Genomic DNA, 21,871 nt, shown 5'->3' with positions numbered 1-21,871 from the left:
GCAAACATGACCCTCACGGCGCACCCAACTGAGATCTTTCCTTGTGTTGATGCTAATAACAAGAATGTAAATTGTTGTTTATTATTCCGTGTACAGACAGAAAAATGAGTAAAAGTCACTTGCTTGTATGAGAATATTTAGTCAGCGGACTATGAATATTTGATGTATATATAGACGGGAAACTGAACAAAACTTGACTATTTAAACGGACTCAGTATTATAACAGTCACAGTAGTGAGTAAATTGGCGGTAATTCGTCGGCACTAGACAGGAAAATGGTAAAATTGACTTCAGACTCACATGTCATTATTATTTTTATCGTTATTCAGCAAATGAATCCTATTCATATGGAACAAGCCCACAGGGGCCGTTAATTGAAATTCAAGCTTCCAAAGGACATGGTGTTCATTTGAAAGAAGTAACAGGAAACAGAAAGAAGAGATCAGTTATTAAAAAAAAATAAAAGATAAATTAACAAATAAATGAATAAATATGTAAAAATGTAAGTAAATTTTTAAAAGACAAGGAGAACTGTTTTAGGGTTGTAATGCGTTGCATCTATGCTTGAACGTTGGGTATTTCAATTGCACAACCTCTTCAGGGAGACGGTTTCATAGTCCAACGCTGTGAGGAATAAAGGACCTCTGAAACTCAGAAGTTCGACAGCAAGGCAGTATATTGACAGCGATTTTCCAGTTAGAAATGGAGTGAAAGTTCTAAATTTTCAACTACTAAACTAAATTGCTACGAATGCCCATCAAAACCCAATTTTTCCAGACAAAACTAATCTCTCTACTTTTTACATGGGACACATTTTTTTACATTTTTTTCTTTATTTCATCTATACTGACTCATTACATTTATTTTTTGACGACTATTCATTTATCTGGTTATCAGAATTATGTACTGTTATTCATTACTCTGATTCTCTAAATCCTAATTGCATTATTGAAAACTTATCACTGTTAACTTAGTATATGTATATTGTCAGGCGTTATTCTTAATGATATAGAGAAAATATTTTTAAGACACGATAAACTGCCAAAAATCCACATTGTTGCCAGCCTGAATGTCGACCGCTGGTTTGAATTCAGAGCAAGATCATAACGGAACAGCATCTTTAAAACCACATGCAATACCTAGCATCATAATTCAAGGCTGAATGGCATGTTCGTACAGATGAATTTCATAACGAAGCATATTCGCAATTTACATATCAATGCATTTTTTCCTTATAAGTGAATTAGCTGGGCCATATCAGCTAAAAGTCGCCATTCTGTACGTTTCCACAATTCATTCTAAAGAAGTGGAAAATGCTGATAGTCGTTGGCTTTAGATCTGAAAGTAAAAGTATTTGCATTCGATAAGACGAACTTACCTGTCCCATTAGTGGACTCACTGCCGGGACCAGACGCAACAACTGGAATACTTCTTTTATTGAAACTACGCCGGAGCCAAAGCCGATCCTTCTCGCTCGAAGACACCTGGTCGCTAGGCTCTGCCACAATGACAAGGCAGTAACGGAGATCTCTCTGACTTAGTAACAGTTCACTGGCTGCTTCGAGGACATTGGAAAGTCGAATTTCTGGAAGAAAATTGATGGCTCTCGTAATTTATAGGCTATTTCCCCCATGGAATTAAAAAATTTCTGGGAAATTTCCTCTTTACCTGTTGGGTTAGCGAAGATAAGTGATATATAAATTAGGAACCGTTGTTGGTGATTCAAGCCATGGTTTGGAAAAGGTGAAAAATTTAATCACATCAGAAAGTTTGAGTTCAAACTTATTTTTGATTTTCAAAGCTCCGATGGTTTTCACATACATTCTCTCTCTCTCTCTCTCTCTCTCTCTCTCTCTCTCTCTCTCTCTCGGGCTTAATATATACTTTAGCCCGGACTGTGAGGGTTTAAGTATCATGGTGATAATAATAATGGTAAGGATTATTATTGTTATGGTCATCAATAAGTGATTATTATTGTGAATACGATCAGGGATAGAGCTTAGACAAAACCCTAGTCATATATCTGTCCGCATCTAGGTTCTTGTCGAAGGGAGAGAGAGAGAGGGAGGGAAAGGAATTTTGCTTTTAAACTGGATGAACGTTATAATCGATACGAGTTTAATGGGTTCTTATACAGCATTTATAACTGCCGAATCAATCTTGTAGGCTATGACTATAATGCTATATTAATATTGGAAGGATAATCAACCATATCTGTTACCGTCGGCCTCAGAACGGAGGGTATTAGCACCCAAAAAAGACTTCAACGGGGCAGAAGCACTGCTGCTCCGGTAAGATAAATTTCCTGCCACTCCTTCCAATGCGTGAATATGGATATACCATAACGTGAGGGAAAGAGAGCTAAGCCAGCTTGCAGAGCCCATAGTCCTATTGGCCTTTTAGCGCTAGAGAATTCTAGCAAAGGCGTAGATCTAGGTCTCGGGAATCTTAGTGACTGGAGGAGCAACGCTCAGGCCAACAGTTTTATTTCCAGTAAAAAGCAACCCCTTGACCTTATGAAGTAAAGGCTAATCTAGTGAAAAGATTTATAGAATGAACACCTGGCTTGGAAGAATCTGGTGCAAGTGGCTAGGCTCTCAGATTAAGTTCAAGTTAAAGAGGCATGAAATTCAATCTAGGTCCGAACTCTGCAAGTCTGTACTTTATGTAAGAAACCGTTTCTCAGGAAAAGTAGTTTCTATTTTATTATTATTGTTTTTGTTGTTGTGTGATATGAAATGAAGTTAAAAATCTTTTTAAAACCTTGGTAGATATCTTAGTCGAGTTTATACGAGTAAATGTCTTTAAGATATGTGAAGTGTGAGGTTGTCAGATTTGCCTCTGAAATTCTAGTGTCTTCATTTAAGTGAAAGAAAAATAAGAATAGGATTCTGGCCTCGTTTTAGAAATTGGTAAAACATTTTCCTAATTTCTTGTTCAGAAAATGAGCCCCTGCTCAACTTGGAGGCCAATTAACCAACAAGATGTTTTCACTTAAAAAGGCTAATACGGTTGAAGACTTTGAGATTTAAATACGTTAAACTGTAATTTGACAGATGTAATCCTACGATGTTTACGTCTACTGTCAGCATGTGAAACCTCGTATCTGTGTCAGAGTCACTGCTCTTATATTATCATTCAAGTATAGCTGAGCCCAACAGGGTGTTTGATGTATTAAAAAAAATGAGTTTTCTAGGCCATTTGTTTGAATGAACACTGAAAATGAACAATCACATTTATCTCTCACACTGGACAAAGAGAAAACCAGGAATAAAACTAAGAATATGTTTTTTATTCTTTAACTATTGACGCAAGTTCTGAAATTAGTTCGACTTCGCTAATTTCGAAATTCGATGCGCTAGAGCCACAAAGGAACAGATTCGATCTGCTCTTCCGCCTTTCTTTTTGCTCCCTGACGAAAATGACCGTAAAAGAACACACCGGTAACTCTTCTCCCTGCCCTGACTTATGAAATAATAGAAGCAATCTTGAATGTAAACAAAGTTTCCCGCCAACGCACGAATTCTATTTACCTTATTATATGCCTAATCCTAACAAGTGCAAGTGCATATAGTAATCCACTGACGTCTTTGCAATGGTACTAGAGCCGTTATTTTCATTACAACTCCACCGTCACCGCGATTCGCTCATTTGATATGCATAATGATCCTCGCTGTGACAAATGTTTTATAGTACAGTTTCATCGCTCCTTCCCAAGTGCTATCCCGGTATCGGTATATGAATATTCAGCCTCCCTGACGATGTCGTGCAACTGGAACTTCAGAAGTTCAAGCGAAGATGCATTGCATTATTACCCTAATACTATTCTCCTTGTATTTTAATGATTTACTTACATTTTTATTTATTTATTTACTTATTTATTTGTTAATTTACCTGTTTTTCTAATAACTGATCTCCTTTTTCTGTATTTCTCTTTACCTTCTCTTACTTCCTTCGAATGAACACCATATTCTTTGAAAGTTTGAATTAAAGCCAATGGTTCCTATGGGGTTGTTCCATATGAAAAGGGGTTTATCATCTGAATAATATACAATAATAATATTCTTCATTGCTTATGCAACACTGTGTGATGCAAATGTGATGCAATTTCTCTAATGTAACTAATTTTAAATAAACTGCTCTTGTTGTTAATGTAATGAGAATATGTAAATTAATTTTTTTTCGTAAATAATAACCCCCATTCTTCTCTTCGAGTTAGGCCAACGATGTTTTACTTGACATTCCAACTCTACATTGTCATCTGCTGTAGAATATTCTTCAAAAATTAAAGGTCTTTTTACGTATAAGTCATCGGAGGTATTTTTAGCTAAATACGCCCAAAAAGGAGAGAAAGGACATGAAGTTTAAAAGATACTGCGTATTAGAGAAAGACGAGGATAAAAAGTGTACGTATGAAATCTTAAATGCGTTGTAAAGGCACCGCTAAAGCGCACACACATGCTCACAGCTCTCTCTCTCTCTCTCTCTCTCTCTCTCTCTCTCTCTCTCTCTCTCTCTCTCTCTATATATATATATATATATATATATATATATATATATATGCAGGTGAGTGTAAAAGAAAATCTGTGCCTATGAAATTTTTATAACCGGTAGACTACGAAAGATTCTACCTCTGTTCAGTCTCGTGTCCAACAATCCTTTTAGAGGGATTCATTGAATCCTGTGGATTAATTCAGTCTTGTGAGGCAATCCATCTGCCTTGAAATGTCCGCGTTTAATTCTCCGCTTCGTATTCATCGTCCAATTGTAAATTTAAGGAAGATCTTAATGGGGTCATTAATATGACAGATGTCAGTCTTGCGTCTCAGGCGTTCCGTAATTTTTCGACTTTTAAGGAAATTGTTTGTGAACACTGAAAACCGTTTTGGATTTTTTTTTTTTTTTAATTATATTTAGGCTCACAAACGTCACACTCTATGTACACTGATTTTGTGTGAAAAGATAGTATGCTTGTGTGTTCATGTATATACATATGTCTACATACGCATTTGTGCGTGTTTACCTCTCTCTCTCTCTCTCTCTCTCTCTCTTAGACAGACAGAGAAACATGTACGGATATACACACGCACACAGATATAAAATGAATGGAAATCAGCGCAGTAATGAGAACATTATTTCCCAGTAGGCATAGTCAGTTACAGTTACCAAGAAATCAGTGAGGATGGGCTAACTTGGCGTTCATCAATTCTTGTGCAGTTCGATGTGTACAACCTCAGACGAACACCGTGCCCAAAGTACCCGGATGGGTCTGTTTACTCATGCCTCTCATTCATTTGCGGGCTCTGACGTCACAGAAGCTCTCCACCTGCCCGTCTTCGCTCGCCGTGCGAAGATGCCAGGCAGAGGCGATTTTTGAAATTCCAGTGATATTTTACCCAGTCTTTTAGGTTATTTCATCTCCATATTCGCTCGCTTGAGGGCAAGAAAACAACAAGTTTCGTAAGTGAAATGCAACCCGAGAAAACAGAATAAAAAGTGTCGCCATTTTTCCCCGAATAGCGAAACTTGGAACCTCTCCAGTACCCCTCGGGGCCTCTACTAGTCTCACCTGTGGTCTAGAGAAGCAAGGCAGTGGGCAGCTTCCTCACTCCTCACTCCTTACTCCTTAGTGTCCCTCTCGCCGTGGAGTTACTTGGAAAGTGGCAGAAATCGTGCACTCGCCGTATCTTGCACAATCGTCCTGGGAGATCTGAATCTCGTCCATTTGGCGAGGCAGGTGTTTCCAGATTCCAGTCTAAGGAAGTGGTCCATCGCTGGAAAACCACAACTCTTCAACAAACAAGGTATGTGACGCAGCTCCAGTGCTGAGCTTGGTACTAGTTTAGCCTTACGACAGAGGTAAGAAGTTACGCGACCGTCACGATAATCGGGAATTGATTGCGTTGTGAAAGTACTAATTATCTTTCTCTAAAAGGGCTGAATGTACTAGTTACTATTATGTTACACATAATCACAAGATTCTGGAGGCTAATATCGGGCTCTGGAAATCCAGGATAAGGATATGATGTCATATGAACTTCGTGTGAAAGTCTCCGATTTTGCAAATGAAGACAACGCATTTTCCTTGAACTACCGGATAGTGTATTATGGTACTTGTTTCAATAAAGAAAACCTAATTTAATCAGAATTGTTACAAAAAGAGTACTATTTTAGGCCAAGGTTAATGTCCCTTGAAGGTGTGTTGTTATTTTCTATGGAAAAATGGGTTGGAATATTTATTCAATGATTATTTTTTGATAATTTTCTTAAAGACGAGAGAAAACTACTTCATTTAAGTATAAGTGTAGCCAGACTTCTTTCCTGATGGTAAAAGAATTCGCTTTAAAACCTAATGAGCAAATTTAACATCTGATTTCCCAGCTCATGTCTGGAAATAACAGACACTAACAGCGGCCTCCATTTAGGCTTATCCAGTAGGCTAGGCCTATTGAATTATTTTATTGTTCTGGGGGCAATGACACCGATTCTTAAGCTACAGGTGCTCATAAGACCACAAGCCCTTGCTGGCATAAGGCCTGTTTAATCCAATAACATCCGACTCACAGACTCTCCTTTGAACGGATATGAAAGGACGTCTTAAAAGTCCTTATCATTAGACCATCAGTGTTTTTAACACGTGTTGCAAAACGGGTAACCTGTCACCTGACGAGAGAGAGAGAGAGATACCATAATTTCAAAGAATAAAAAAAAATGACCATTTTAATGAACTAGTGTGTTAAGCTGCTGTCAAATTTAATTCAACAGAAGTGGCATAAAAAGAATTTCAGATTAGAGTACTTATAATATTGAAGGTAAGTGAATGCAGGGGAAGACAAAGAAAAAGTAAAAAAATCTATCCCACTATTTTAAGGCTGTGAAAATAAGCCAGTCAAAGTTTATGGGTAGAGAAAATATATATATATATATATATATATATATATATATATATATATATATATATATATATATATATATATATATATATGTGTGTGTGTGTGTGTGTGTGTGTGTGTGTGTGTATAGCTGATGGTCAATCGACTGTTGTGGGTCGTCGCAACAACATCTGAGAGTGCTTCCTGATAACCGGAAGAGTTGCACCGCTTGATGCTATCATGTAAGGGAAAAGGCTTATTAATATATATATATATATATATATATATATATATATATATATATATGTATATATATATATATATATATATATATATATATATATATATATATATATATATACATATACATATATGTATATATGTGTGCGGGTATTTATTCATTTATATACTTACGCACGTGAGTGTGTACATGCATTTTGTCCGTGTTTGTCATTATTCGGAATATACGGATTTGCATGCAAAGAAGACGAAAACTCCAATACTTCATCAAGCTCTTAATCTCCTTTGTATCCAACAAACCCATTACAGGAAGCTGACTTGCCCATCCTTCGTGAATTTCCCGGATGTCACGTGACTTTATTTACATTGTTTTTAGAAATCAGCCGATTAAGAAGTGAAGTTTACGGTGGTAGATACAAACTAAATATAATCTGGCAGTTTGAGTCATTGCTGTTATGGTATTAAAGATGGGATTATGGAAATGGCGATATTAATGAAGTTATAATGAGTGTAGTGTAATGGACACTTTGATAGTTTTGGTAATGAAATTATGGCAACATGAGTGACTGCCACAATTATAGTTCTTGTTAGCAATTTCTTTTGGAAATCACAGATGCTAGCTGTGGAGGTTCTATAAATAATCGGACAACTTTATTAAAATGAAATCAAGTGAAGGTTATTGTTAATTTGTTAACTTATTTTTTCTTTTGTTGATAAGTGTGATCACTTCTTTCTGTATTTCCCTTTAACTCATCTTATACTTCTTTCCAATGAACACCTTAATATTCTTTGGAAGCTTGAATTTCAAGTCAGTGGCCACTGTGGGCTTATTCCATATGAATAGAGTTCCTTTTCTGAATAATAATAATAATAATAATAATAATAATAATAATAATAATAATATTATTATTATTATTATTATTATTATTATTATTATTATTATTATTATTATTATTATTATTATTATTATTATTATTATCATCAATTTCTTCTTTGTCAAATCACTCTTATATTACCTTCGCCAAAATTTGGTACTGATCTCAGGGACTGGATAGATGTCTGCGTCCACATGAAAATAAAATAATATAAAATTCTCCGTTCACAATGGTTAAAAAAATTTCTCGTAGCGTTTAGTGAAACTTGCAACAGACCTCAGGAGCCTGGTATTAGCGATGATGGATCACAATGAGGCCCAAGTAACCAAGAAAGTCCATGAGAAAATTTGGTGAAGATTCATGACACGTTCAAATGCTCATTCAAAGGAAAGATTCTACTGCTGGACAGAAAGCAACATGGCTTCTTTTTCCACCAAGTTAGAAAAAAAAATAAAAATATATATATATATATATATATATATATATATATATATATATATATATATATATATATATATATATATATATATATATATATATATATATATATATATATAAATGCAAACAAACCCTCCGAGCCAGCCCTGTGGGAGCTGATAAGCAGTGGTCTGGTAAAACTGTTTTAATAATAATAAAGAAATAATTTCGAGCATTGCAAATGAAAGTAAATTGTGTCAGCGAACACACACCCGATTATTTGTCTTTTAATAATGACTCGGCTTCAGCACATAGATTATTTAGCCTTGTTAATAATCTAGGAAATCCTTTGGGCACGACTTATCAAAATACCTGTTACCTTTACTTGTATTGACTGAATCCAGTCGTCAATTTCAGAATCCATTTTACTTGCCAAATTTTCACCCTGGTATACTTTCATTAACACTACTCAAAGATACGTATATTTTTTTCTAACAAATGAATTATTATATAACAAAATCCTTGTTATTTCAATAATTTATTTCTCATCGTGTTCTTACCGAGTGTAGTACTGTAAATTAACATCTTTTGGTCAAAACTTCCTTAAGGCGTCAATGCTACCCTTTTTTTCTCTTTCCTTCTCTTTATATGAAAAATTCATTAGACTAAAGTCATTACCAAATTATATCAAGCGAAATAACTTTCTCATCAATGATCTTTTAAAACGAAATGCAAAATTAGTTAGTTTTTTTGAATACCTGTACTGCATTTACACATGTCTGTGTACATGTAGACATAATCGTGTGTACACAAATAATGTATCAGTAAATCTCTGATATTTTCTCCGGTTTAGTTCTGAATTTATTTACCAATTAGGAACTATCTCACCTATTTATCTAGAGAGAGAGAGAGAGAGAGAGAAACTACCGTATTCGGAAAGCTCCTTTAATCTTTTGAGAAACATAAATATATGGAAATTATTCACCAGCTATTTACCATTTCATCTCTTCCATCTTTCCCGCAGATGTTAGCACTGATCTACCTGCTGACGATCTTCCTCAGCGGCCTGGTTCTCCGTGCTGACGGCTGCAACGAAGTCGTCTGCGCGAGTATGGTCAGCAAATGCATGCTGACGCAGGCTTGTAAGTGCGACTTAAAGAATTCGCCTCTAAACGACTGCGTCTGCTGCCTCGACTGCGCCAAGTGTTTAGGTTACCTCTACACGGAGTGCTGTTCGTGCTTAGGTAAGTAAAAAAAAAAAAAAAAAAAAAAAAAAAAAAAAAAAAAAAAAAAATATATATATATATATATATATATATATATATATATATATATATATATATATATATATATATATATATATATATATATATATATATATATATATATATAGTGAAAAGCCAAAATTGCGTTTATTAGTAGAACTGTATTTTGAAACAATACAAGTCACTAGATTAAAAAAAAATCTTTTGAACTGTATTGTTCCAAAATGCAGCTTTTACTGATATATATAACTGGATTTTCACTGATTATTTTCGGTCACAGTATAATGATGCCCCGCATAAACACAAAACACTTGTTTATTTATCCACATTTTATGTAATTTCTCTCGTTATTTTTGTTCATGTTCTACTGTACTATCTTCTTCTGCCATTTTTCTATCACATATTGACATTCTTTTTTGCTAGCACTCTTTTTAATGTGCGTGGATAATAATAATAATAATAATAATAATAATAATAATAATAATAATAATAATAATAATAATAATAATAATAATACATTTTCCTCTGTTGGTTGCATATTTTTTATAATGGTAAACGAATTTGATTAAAATTTTTTTTATGTCTGTCCATCTATATACCTGTATACTAGCGGATCCAGGGCGGGGGGCCTCCTGGGCACGTGGCCCCCCCATGAAAAATGGTGACAAAATAATAATATTGAAGATTTAGATAATAAAATAACATAAATGAGAAATATAAAAATCGGAAAAAAAGAAAAAATCTATTATAGAAATAATATATATATATATATATATATGTTTATATATATGTGTGTATGTATGTATAACATGAAAATTTGTGCCCCCCCCCCATGAAATTTTTGTGTATCCGCTTGTGTACCTGTATTACCGAGAGCAAAAGATTCACCTGTGCCAACATAATACGTTGCTCGATTTCTTATCTAGAGAATTATATTAAAGTTTGATGTTTCCTTTTCTTTTTTATTACAGGAAGGGTATTTGTGATAGTTGCATACTTTTTAGGTGGCACATTAAGCAATTTTGTTTTTACGGTATTTATGTACACAAACATAATTATTGTAAAGAACTTAATTACTTAGCAAAAATATTCTCTCTCTCTCTCTCTCTCTCTCTCTCTCTCTCTCTCTCTCTCTCTCTCTCTCTCTCTCTCTCTCTCTCTCTCTGTGAAGGGCACTTATAGGAATAAAATTACAAGTAAGGAATTCCAGAATCCGCTTCGGGGGTGCGGGATAGATATGGTCAAGACAGAGAGAGAGAGAGAGAGAAACAATATCTAATAGATTCACAAGCATTACTTTCTCCATAATGTTATGGCTTTCATTCGAAGTTTCTTCTTCTTCTTCTTCTTCTTCTTCTTCTTCTTCTTCTTCTTCTTCTTCTTCTTCTTCTTCTTCTTCTTCTTCTTCTAATAATAATAATAATAATAATAATAATAATAATAATAATAATAATAATAATAATAATAATAATATATTCTTTAAAAGCTTGAATTTCAAGTCATTGGCCCCCTTTGGTGCGCTTGTCCCGTGTGAATAGGGTTCATCTTCATCTTCCGATAATATATTCTTTGGAAGGTTGAATTTCAGGTTAATGGCCCCTTTGGTGGGCTTGTTCCATATGAATAGGGTTCATCTTCTGAATAATAATAATAATAATAATAAATATAATAATAATAATAATAATAATTATAATAATAATAATAATAATAATAATAATATATTCTTTGGAATTTTGGATTTCAAGTCAATGGCCCCTTTGGTGGGCTTCTTCCATACGAATGGGGTTCAGCATCTTAATAATAATAATAATAATAATAATAATAATAATAATAATAATAATAATAATAATAATATATTCTTTGCAAGTTTGAATTTCAAGTCAATGGTCCCTTTGGTGAGCTTGTTTCATATGAATAGGGTTCAACATCTGAATAATAATAATAATAATAATAATAATAATAATAATAATAATAATAATAATAATAATAATAATATTATATTCTTTGGAAGTTTGAATTTTAAGTCAATGGCCCCTTTGGTGGACTTTTTCCATAGGAGTGGGGTTCATCATCTGAATAATAATAATAATAATAATAATAATAATAATAATAATAATAATAATAATAATAATATATTCTTTGGAAGTTTGAATTTCAGGTTAATGGCCCCTTTGGTGAGCTTGTTTCATATGAATAGGGTTCAACATCTGAATAATAATAATAATAATAATAATAATAATAATAATAATAATAATAATAATAATAATAATTCCAGGTATGTGTGAGCCCAAGACCCACGACTTCGGCAAGAGGGACTCTCAAGTCGGCGACCTCCCGGAGCCTTTCCCCCAACTCTTCACGGCGCTGACGAGCGAGAAGGAGCCCCAGCTTCGATGGACGTCCATGACGTTCCCCATCGACGTCAACCTGTCCGATCTGGAGGGCAGCAGCCTCGACAAGATCAAGTACAAGACAGGTTGGTTAAACATCCCGTCAGAAGTTGCGATTTTTTCAGTCATTTCAGTCAGTGAAGGCTGCTGATAGTAATCTGCTCTTAATAATTACGGTGACACCTCAACTTAACGGACCTCAACTTAGCGGACTTCTGTACTTATCGGCTACCATGTTTTGATTATTTCTTCCTGTGCCACCATTTTAGATGTGACAAGATTTTCAACAGTAAATGAGTTCCTCGTTGGACGAGTCGGTAGAGTTGTCGGCTAGCACCCTGCTAGGCCAGAGTTCGAGTCTCCGGCCGGCCAATGAAGAATTAGAGGAATTTATTTCTGGTGATAGAAATTCATTTCTCGGTATAATGTGGTTCGGATTCCACAATAAGCTGTAGGTCCCGTTGCTAGGTAACCAATTGGTTCTTAGCCACGTAAAATAAATCTAATCCCTCGGGCCAGCCCTCCCTAGGAGAGCTGTTAATCAGCTCAGTGGTCTGGTTAAACTAAGGTATACTTAGCTTTTTTCAACAGTAAATGAAGGCCAATAAATATAATCTAGCAGTTACAGTAACACCTCAACTTAACGGACCTCATCTTTGCGGACTTCTGTACTTTTCGGCTACCATATTTTGATTATTTCCTCCTCTTCCACCATTTTAGATGTTACAGGATCAAGTACAAGACAGGTTGTTTCAACATCCCGTCAGAAGTCGTGATATTTTTCAACAGTAAATGAAGGTTGCTACTGCTCTTAATAATTGCAGTAACACCACAACTTAGCGGACCTCAACTTAGAGGACTTCTGTATGTATCGGCTGCCATATTTTGATTATGCCACCATTTTAGACATGACGAGGTCAAATACAAGAAAGGTTGGTCTAATATCCCTTCAGAAGTCACGACTTTTTCCAACCAGTTCAGTAAACGAGGGCTGCTAATGACCATCTGCTCTTAACTATTACAGTAACACCACAACTTAGCGGACTTCTGTACTTATCAGCTACCACATTTTGATTATTTCTCCCTATGCCACCATTTTGGATGTGATAAATTTGTAAATATATCTCTTATATTGATTTGTTAAGTGTAAAGTACAGGTAATAGGAACTATGTGGAATAGCTTTTAAATATAAATTATCTAGAAAATATTCAAGCTCAGGCTATAGTATAAGATCGTTGTTACTTAATGAACTTTGTTACTTATCAGAGAGGCCAGAAACGCAAAGTGTTTGTTAAGTTGAGGTGCTACTTTAATATTATTGTTGAGATTGTTGTTGTTATGTTCACAATGCTTTTATACCCTGGCTCTCCGCACGGTACTACAGTTACTATTAACCTTGAATTAAACGCACTTCACAATGCTTAGCGACTCTCTATCGTTAGCCTTGTACTGTTCTTTCATTTTGAAGTTAAGATGATGTCATTTGAAAGATCTATGAGAAAATTAATGGGCTTTTTTGGCTCCTTCCATCCTAAGCTGTGCCCATGAATATAGCAGTAATAAAGGTAAAAAATAGTCCATTATAAGACATAGATGTATAATTTCTAAGTTTCTTTCATTCAAGCTTTCTTGATTATATACATATATATGTATATATATAATATATGTATAATATATATATATATATATATATATATATATATATATAAATATATATATATATATATATATATATATATATATATTTATATATATATATATATATATATATATATATATATATATATATATATATATATATATATATATATATATATATATATATATATATATATGTAATTCTAATAGCCACAATGCCCTCATATCTTCAATGAATTGTGGCTATTAGAATTACATATGTGTCTGGTAAAAGTGACCAGTAGATTCTGCATATATATATATATATATATATATATATATATATATATATATATATATATATATATATATATATATATATACATGTAGTTGATTATTTCTAACCAGTTTTCGGAATGGATAATAATAATAATAATAATAATAATAATAATAATAATAATAATAATAATAATAATAATAATAATAATAATAATAATAATAATTTTAAAATAAAAAGTAAGACATTAGACTTGATAACAGAAAACACAAATATCTTGACTGCAGATAAAAACAGATCAATGAAATACAATTTCACAAATCGAAAGCCTCTCTCGAGAGAACGAATGATCTTGTTCATCGATTTCCTTTTGACGCACAGTTTCTTTCCTCTCTCCCAGTGGCGCATCCGCAGGACGCAGCCCCGGCTGTTGAGCAGATCACCGTGAACTGCACAGTGCTGTACATGTCTCAGTGCATGAGCAGTAGCAAGTGCAAAGCCAACTGCGCATCCACGGGCGCGACCGCCTACCGCTGGTTCTTCGACGGATGCTGCGAATGCGTGGGCGGTTCCTGCATCAATTACGGAGTCAACGAAAGCAGGTAATGTTTCTCAGTTTCTGAGGTTAATGCAGGTAATGTTTCTCAGTTACGAGATTAATGCAGGACATGTCTCTTCTCTCCCCCTTCCAAGATTCTTACTGTAGGTGTTTCTCCCTTAAGAGATTAAGAATGGTAATATTTCTCCTTTACGAGATAGGGCAGGTAATGTTTCTCCCTGTAGAGATTAAGGCTGGTGATGTTTTTTTCTTCCAGAGTTAAGGCAGGTAATATTTCTTCCTTATGAGATTAAGACTGGTAATATTTTTCCCTTCCAAGATAGGGCAGGTGATGTTTCTCCCATCTAAGATTAAGGCAGGTAATGTTTCTTCCTTGTGAAATTAAGGATGGAAATATTTTACCCTTCCAAGATAGGACAGGCAATGTTTCTCCCTTCCGAGATCAAGGCAAGTAATGTTTCTTCCTTATGAGATAGAGGTTGGTAATATTTTCCCCTTCCAAAATAGGGCAGGTAATGTTTTTCCCTTTCGAGATTAAGGGATGACAATGTTTTCCTTCTAAGACGAAAGCAGGTAAAGTTCTCTCTTCCAAGACTAAAGCAGGAAATGTTTCTCCTTTCCAAGATTTAATGAAGCCACAGAAATGACTTAAACCATAACCATAATAAAATTTAAAATAATAAAAGATTCTCTCTATCTGTCTGTCTCTCAATTCAACTCAACTCCCGCCCTCATTCCACCAGATGCATCGAGTGCCCGGTCGTGAGCGAGGAGGACGACTTCGACGACGACCTGACGGATCAGCACTTGGCAGCTGTCCCCAGCAACATGCTGGACGAGTCAGCACTGCAGGGGGACATCATGGTGGACGGGGATCCGGCTATTTAGGACCGGAAGTGTCTTCTTCTTCTTCCTAAAAATAGTGCCATATAGAAGAGGCTTTTATTAATGTTCTTTTTTGTAACTTTCAAATCAAGAGGTCTATTTTTTTTTCTTTTTGCCCAGGACTTGTAAGTGGGTCCTGATTTTGCCATACAAGGAACCATTTGTTTTATCTGTCATTTTCTAACTTTCAAATAAACACTTCTTTCTTGTTTTTGGTGTTTTGTCATATAGAACATATCTTTCTTAATTTTTATTCATAACGTTCTAAACAACGAAATAATCTTCACTTTTTAAAAATGTCTAACCTTCAAATCAATACTTATACCTTTATTTGCAATTGCATCGTACAAAAGAGGCTTTTATTTATGTTCTTTTATTTTACATTCAAAGCGGCGCTTCTTGCTTTTAAAAGAAACTTTTTTTCGCATTCTTTTCTTTAACCTCTAAACAAACGCAGAGTAAAGTAATGCCAGCAAGTCTCTAACACGTTTATTTTTTTAGTCTTTTGGTGCCATTTAGTAAACCCGTCTGAAAGGGAGTTTTATATCATTATTATTTCCTGTTATTGACTTTTTTTGTATTTTCTCATTCACTTTTTCCTATTTTTTTTAGGTTATCATAGCTTCAGCATATCACTTTTTTATGGAAAAAGTTTCACAAATGTTGGTCAAGTCCCTTGAAAAACGACCACTAAAGCATATAGTTAACCTGTCGTGGTACTATACATCTCAATTGATATATATATATATATATATATATATATATATATATATATATATATATATATATATATATATATATATGTATATATATGTATTATATATTATATATATATATATATATATATATATATATATATATATATATATATATATATGTGTGTGTGTGTACATACACATATATGTGTATATATGTAGAGAGAGAGAGAGAGAGAGAGAGTTGTTGTTGTTTTAGATTAAGCTCGCAACATGCCGGCACAGGCTCTTGCTTCTAGAGCAGCCCGTAAAGAGAGAGAGAGAGAGAGAGATGAGTGTCGTAAGGGAAGCCACGAACATCGAGCGATCCAGCATAGGAATTAAGTTTCATTTTTATTTACTAAAAAAAATATCTTCATTAAAGCATTTGTCTTCTGGATCTATTTAATATTTTTTTATAACCTTTTGCGGTCGACAGGAGGACCGCACCGTCAAATTCATTAGTGTGCCATGTAAATACTGCCATATAAACTTACAGGTGTGGAATAGATTAAAAAATGCAATTAAATAATATTTTCTTCGTAAGCTTTATGAATTTTAGGTGTATTTTCTCAATAAAGTAGTTCGTTTGTCTCCGGTGTTTAATTATCCTAGTAATATCCAGTAGAGGAAGTGATTTACGTGTTAAAAATGTATTTTTATGGGATTACCGTTCAATCGTTCCTTGCCTGCTCAAGGGACCCCACTATGACCAGGTTCCGCTGGCAACTGACCGCTAAGCGTTGCTGCAAGATATATATATATATATATATATATATATATATATATATATATATTATATATATATATATATATATATATATATATATATATATATATATATATATATATATTACATATATATATATTTACACACATATATATATATGTATATACAATATATATATATATATATATATATATATATATATATATATATATATATATATATATATATATATATATATATATATATATATATATATATATATATATATATATATATATATATATATATATATATATATATATATATATGTGTGTGTGTGTGTGTGTGTGTGGCTACCAAGTCCAGGTAGAATATTTTATTTTGCGAGCTTTCGAGGCATACAACTCAACATCGGGCTGAAAAATATTGACAAAACTTAAAAAATGGTTGAAATTACAATAAAATAAATTGTCTTACTAGACTAGAACCTTAGGGGATAAAACAAATAAAAAGATACAGAACTTAGAATGCAAAAAGAACCCAAAGTTAAAAAAGTTGATAAAACAAATAGAACAGAAAGTACAGACTAAAAATACAAATATGAAAAACGGCAGACATAAAAAGAAGAGAAACTGGAAACTAAAACTAGCAAACACAAAGTAAAATGGCTGTTAACCTGTTGTGTACCTTTTAAAAAATCATATGGCTAATAGTATACCGGCCGCATATACCGGCCATGTTGTTTAGTACAGGTTTCATCTTCCCTATAAACAACGACTCTGAAATTAGGAGGTCCAGTCTGTTTGAACTAAAAGACAGTACTTTAAAATCCAGGTCAGTGAGCGGATGGTCTCGTGCTGAATTGTGCTCTCACATGACCGAAAAGGGAGGTTTTGAAAGAGGAAACTTTGCTCTAACAGAAAGACCTCTGTTCCAATATTCTGTGTCTGAGCTAGCAAGAGATCTGTCCCGCGTAACGCAGACCACCTTGCGGACGAGTAAACAAGTAGCGACACATGACTTTAGGTCTACAGGAAGAGCACCTGTCTCCCTCAATAGTGATCTTACGGTAAATTGGTTAGTAAAACTAAATTGATACCTGATTTGAGGCAAACTGCGTTTAAGTATTTCTTGTAACTTTTCGGACCATTTAGCTACTACGACCGATGTAAGGTAGGTTAATGCACTTTACATTTTAACTAGCATTAATGTACACCGGTCTACGGGTCTGGGACAAAACTTCTCATGAAGAATTTTTTCAGAATTTTGTAAAATGCGAGTATGGGTTAGGAGGTTTCTAGCAAAATAATTCCGGTTAAAATCGAAAGAAAATAATTCCTTGACAAATTTAGAAGAATTATAAATATTAAACTCATCAACAGTTAAGCAGTTTAAAACCAGAACTAAAGGTATCACGTATATATATATATATATATATATATATATATATATATATATATATATATATATATATATATATATATATATATATATATATACTGTATATATATATATATATATAATTCATTTGAATCAGGGAAGTAAAACAAGTGATTTAGATATTCTTTTATTCAGGCTAAAATAATGAAAACCAATTCTTCCCATAATTAGTAAACCTTATTCTTGTATTTATATAACATCTATTAGTATAATATTTGCATTATAGTTGATAATATCCTCTTCTTTAGTAACGCAATATCACAGTAGTCTGCCTGCCTACTCTCTTAATTTAAAAAAATAATAAAAATAAATAGGATAAATAAATAAATAAAATTATGTTAAAAAGAGACAAAATACCTTTTATCAAATTGATAAAATTTGCTAGATCTTTAATTTGAAAACACTATAAAGGTAACAGTATTGTTTTCAACTGAACACTAATAACGCATTAAGTAAACGACTAGACACTCCTGGATCTACAAAAATATAAATGAGAATTAAAACAAAATATTTCTATCATAATGCTGATCTATTACCTAGTATTTTCTCTGACAGAATAAAAAACTAAATATATTATCTTGCAAATTGTTAGTGGTCTAGTTCAATTTTCTTGAAGTAAATTAAAATTAAATAAAAATGAAAATAAAAAATATGTGTATATATAAAAGTTTGCAGTCAGCCATCAAAGGCACTTAGGCCTAAGTGGTCATTTTTCAGTCTTCCAACAAATAAAAGGCAAAAATAAAATGAAATGATCACTAATGTAAGAACGATAATCACCAACAATAACCACTCTGAGTAAGATTATGTTTCAGCCATTACCGGGATAAAATAATGAAAAAAATAAGAGAGAAAATCTCGTAGATTTAAGGATGGCAATCCCTAATCCTAATCAGTAGGCCTAAAGGATCTCCCCCTTCATTATGAGGCTCAGCATTTCGGTCCTAGTGTAAGGGCATCCTTGAAACGCTTCTGAGCAGTTGCCTCCTCCTTCCCCAAGGGCGGCTGCCTTAAGCAGCATCTCCCTTGAGCCCCCAGCTGAGACGTCTGTCGAAGGGACTTCTCTGGAAAGACGAAAATGGAACGGTTGAATTATCTAGATTATTCTAGGAAAGTCTTTGTTCAATATGAAAGGTTAGTTGATTTAACACTGTATACTAACATCAAAGAAGATAATTAATTCGTTCGCAAAGACAAGAATAATTTAGACTTGTTTCTGAAACATGAAATCGAACACAGAAAACGATGTCATGATTTCCTGAAAGTAGATTACTTGCGATCGAAAAAGAGGACGAGAATTATCGTTGCAATGAACGGTGGTATCATTCATATATATATATATATATATATATATATATATATATATATATATATATATATATATATATATATATATATATATATATATATATATATTATATATATATTATATATAGTGTTTATATATATGTGTGTGTCTGTGTATTAAGAATTTGAGCGTAAATTAGACATGACATGGCATTTCGAATACAAATACGGACTGCTATAAACTTACCTCACGAACAGAAGCATCATTTCCCCAACTTCGTCAGCCGAAAGAGTACCTTTTTCCCCTGCATTCTCGCTATCACTAATACCCCCGCCTCCAGGAGCTCCGCCGCCTTGTTGTTCCTCTTGCCCTAGAGCCCCTACGAAGGTATTCTTGCCTTCTTGTTCTTCTTGAGCCTCTAGGAAGGCCTGCTCGCACAGAAGCTTCTTAGCACAGCCACTTCTGTCCAGGGATTCCACCAAATCGATGGCGAAGTCCTTGTGTACTTCAGCGCCTGCAGGAGACTCAGCACCAACGCTGCGACCGTACCTCGGCCATCTCCAGGAACCTCTTGTCGAGCCCCTGCGAATAACGAAGTGAGAAAGACGGCCATATTGTGCCCACGGTCTAGGTATACAGCATACCTAGACCGTGTCGATGCCCAAACACTGTGGGGATTGAAGCTGCCAGTGTACCTCATGCGGTGCGCTGTTGCATTACTTATGGTTCTTTGCAGCGTCCATTCGGTCCCTAGCTGCAACCCCTCTCAATCCTCTTACCGTACCTTTGTTCGTATTCTTTTTCTTCGATCTTGCTTTTAACCCTCTCCTAACAATTGTTTAAGCATCATTTTCAGCGCTGAATAACCTTATAGGCCCCATCGCTTGGCCTTTGACCTAAATTATATATTCCCGTTCCAATTTTGTGCCTAAAACAAACTGCAAGAAGTTGAGTGAATGCACACTACATTTTACGGTGACAAATCCTCCCTCTTCCACCCCCACCCCCCATCACATAGTCCTCCACCCCGTGGTCTTTCAAGAAGCGGATGTAGAAGTCTAGACCGTGTTGGGACACTAGGCCTATAGCCTGTCCAGTCAGTCTTTGGATAATAAAATAAGAATATTACATTGCTTTCATTACAAAACCTCGACGCAGATTACAGAAAATAACAGTAACTTACAAAGCCCCTGATAAGGTTCCGAGGGCGAAAGCCCCGCCCAGCCCAGCCGCAAGGGCCGCGCCCGGATTGGTAATACTCGCGACGTAAGTAGCAGCGGTGCCTGTGCCCAGCTGCAGCAACTGTAGAAAGGCTGCTCCCTCCTGAAGGCACCAGCCGAAGTAAAAGACCACTAAAACAAGAGGTATCTTGGTTGTCCACATCTAGGTCAGGAAAGAGGAATTAATATATTAATGCTTTTATGATACCGATAACTGCTGTTGTTTGTGATTCCTGTTAATAGTACTAAAAACAATAAATCTAAATAAAGGTTGAAAAGCGGCATACAGAATGGTGCAGATAAGAGTAAAACTGCATTAGCATGATGTGATACAGCATCAGCACAAGAAAGAGATTTAAAAATTTATAAATACTTTTGTGTTCGTATTTCATTAACATCTGTATACTCACAAACTCCCTAAAAAGAAAAAAAAGACATCATATTAAATAATGATATGACACGGTTCGTATTTTTTAAAATTTTAGTACCCGCGGGAAAAGAAAGAAAAATTGTTTGCACACTTTACTGACTTATATTGAATTTGGTGCGTAAAAGTATGTATTTCATAATTATTGTATTACTTTATTATAATGACTAGTGCTTAAAGACACACACACAGAAACTTATATATATATATATATATATATATATATATATATATATATATATAATATATATATATATATATATATATATATATATATATATATATATATATATATATATATATACAGTATAAATAAATATGCACAGATATATCTATGTATACTTACACAAATACATATATATATATATATATATATATATATATATATATATATATATATATATATATATATATATATATATATATATATGCGTGTGTATGTGTTTGATTAGGGAGAGAAAAAGTATGTATCATACAAGGCATAAAACAATTAAACTGCATATTGTGACTCACCTTCGATTGCAGAAAAAAAAAAAACACAAGAAACTCGAAAGAAAGTAAAAAAAAAAAAAAAAAGACAGCTAAGACGACGACGCAATTGCAGATCGACGCGGGAATGCCTCCGAAATAGGGTATGGAGGACTTTATATACCTT

General features: G+C 34.0%; 2 protein-coding genes across 2 annotated transcripts; one reads left to right on the top strand and one right to left on the bottom strand.

The window, feature by feature from the left end:
• The first annotated feature begins 5,561 nt into the window (after window positions 1-5,561).
• LOC136847109 (twisted gastrulation protein homolog 1-A-like) lies at window positions 5,562-15,609 on the top strand. The gene is made up of 5 exons (XM_067118436.1): window positions 5,562-5,804; window positions 9,429-9,648; window positions 11,945-12,145; window positions 14,355-14,556; window positions 15,257-15,609. Exons 2-5 carry the CDS (start codon window positions 9,429-9,431, stop codon window positions 15,399-15,401), a joined length of 768 nt encoding a protein of 255 aa, XP_066974537.1. The 5' UTR covers window positions 5,562-5,804; the 3' UTR covers window positions 15,402-15,609.
• A 2,804-nt stretch (window positions 15,610-18,413) lies between these two features.
• On the bottom strand, window positions 18,414-21,277 carry LOC136846993 (uncharacterized). Its single transcript, XM_067118243.1, has 3 exons — window positions 20,753-21,277; window positions 19,816-20,151; window positions 18,414-19,345 (listed from the first exon to the last, which is right to left on the bottom strand). Exons 1-3 carry the CDS (start codon window positions 20,950-20,952, stop codon window positions 19,183-19,185), a joined length of 699 nt encoding a protein of 232 aa, XP_066974344.1. The 5' UTR covers window positions 20,953-21,277; the 3' UTR covers window positions 18,414-19,182.
• Window positions 21,278-21,871: the final 594 nt, after the last annotated feature.

The sequence above is a fragment of the Macrobrachium rosenbergii genome, chromosome 16 (genome assembly GCF_040412425.1).
Source record: "Macrobrachium rosenbergii isolate ZJJX-2024 chromosome 16, ASM4041242v1, whole genome shotgun sequence".
NCBI classification, from domain to species: Eukaryota; Metazoa; Arthropoda; class Malacostraca; order Decapoda; family Palaemonidae; genus Macrobrachium; species Macrobrachium rosenbergii.
This window is presented reverse-complemented; position numbering and strand designations above follow the sequence as displayed.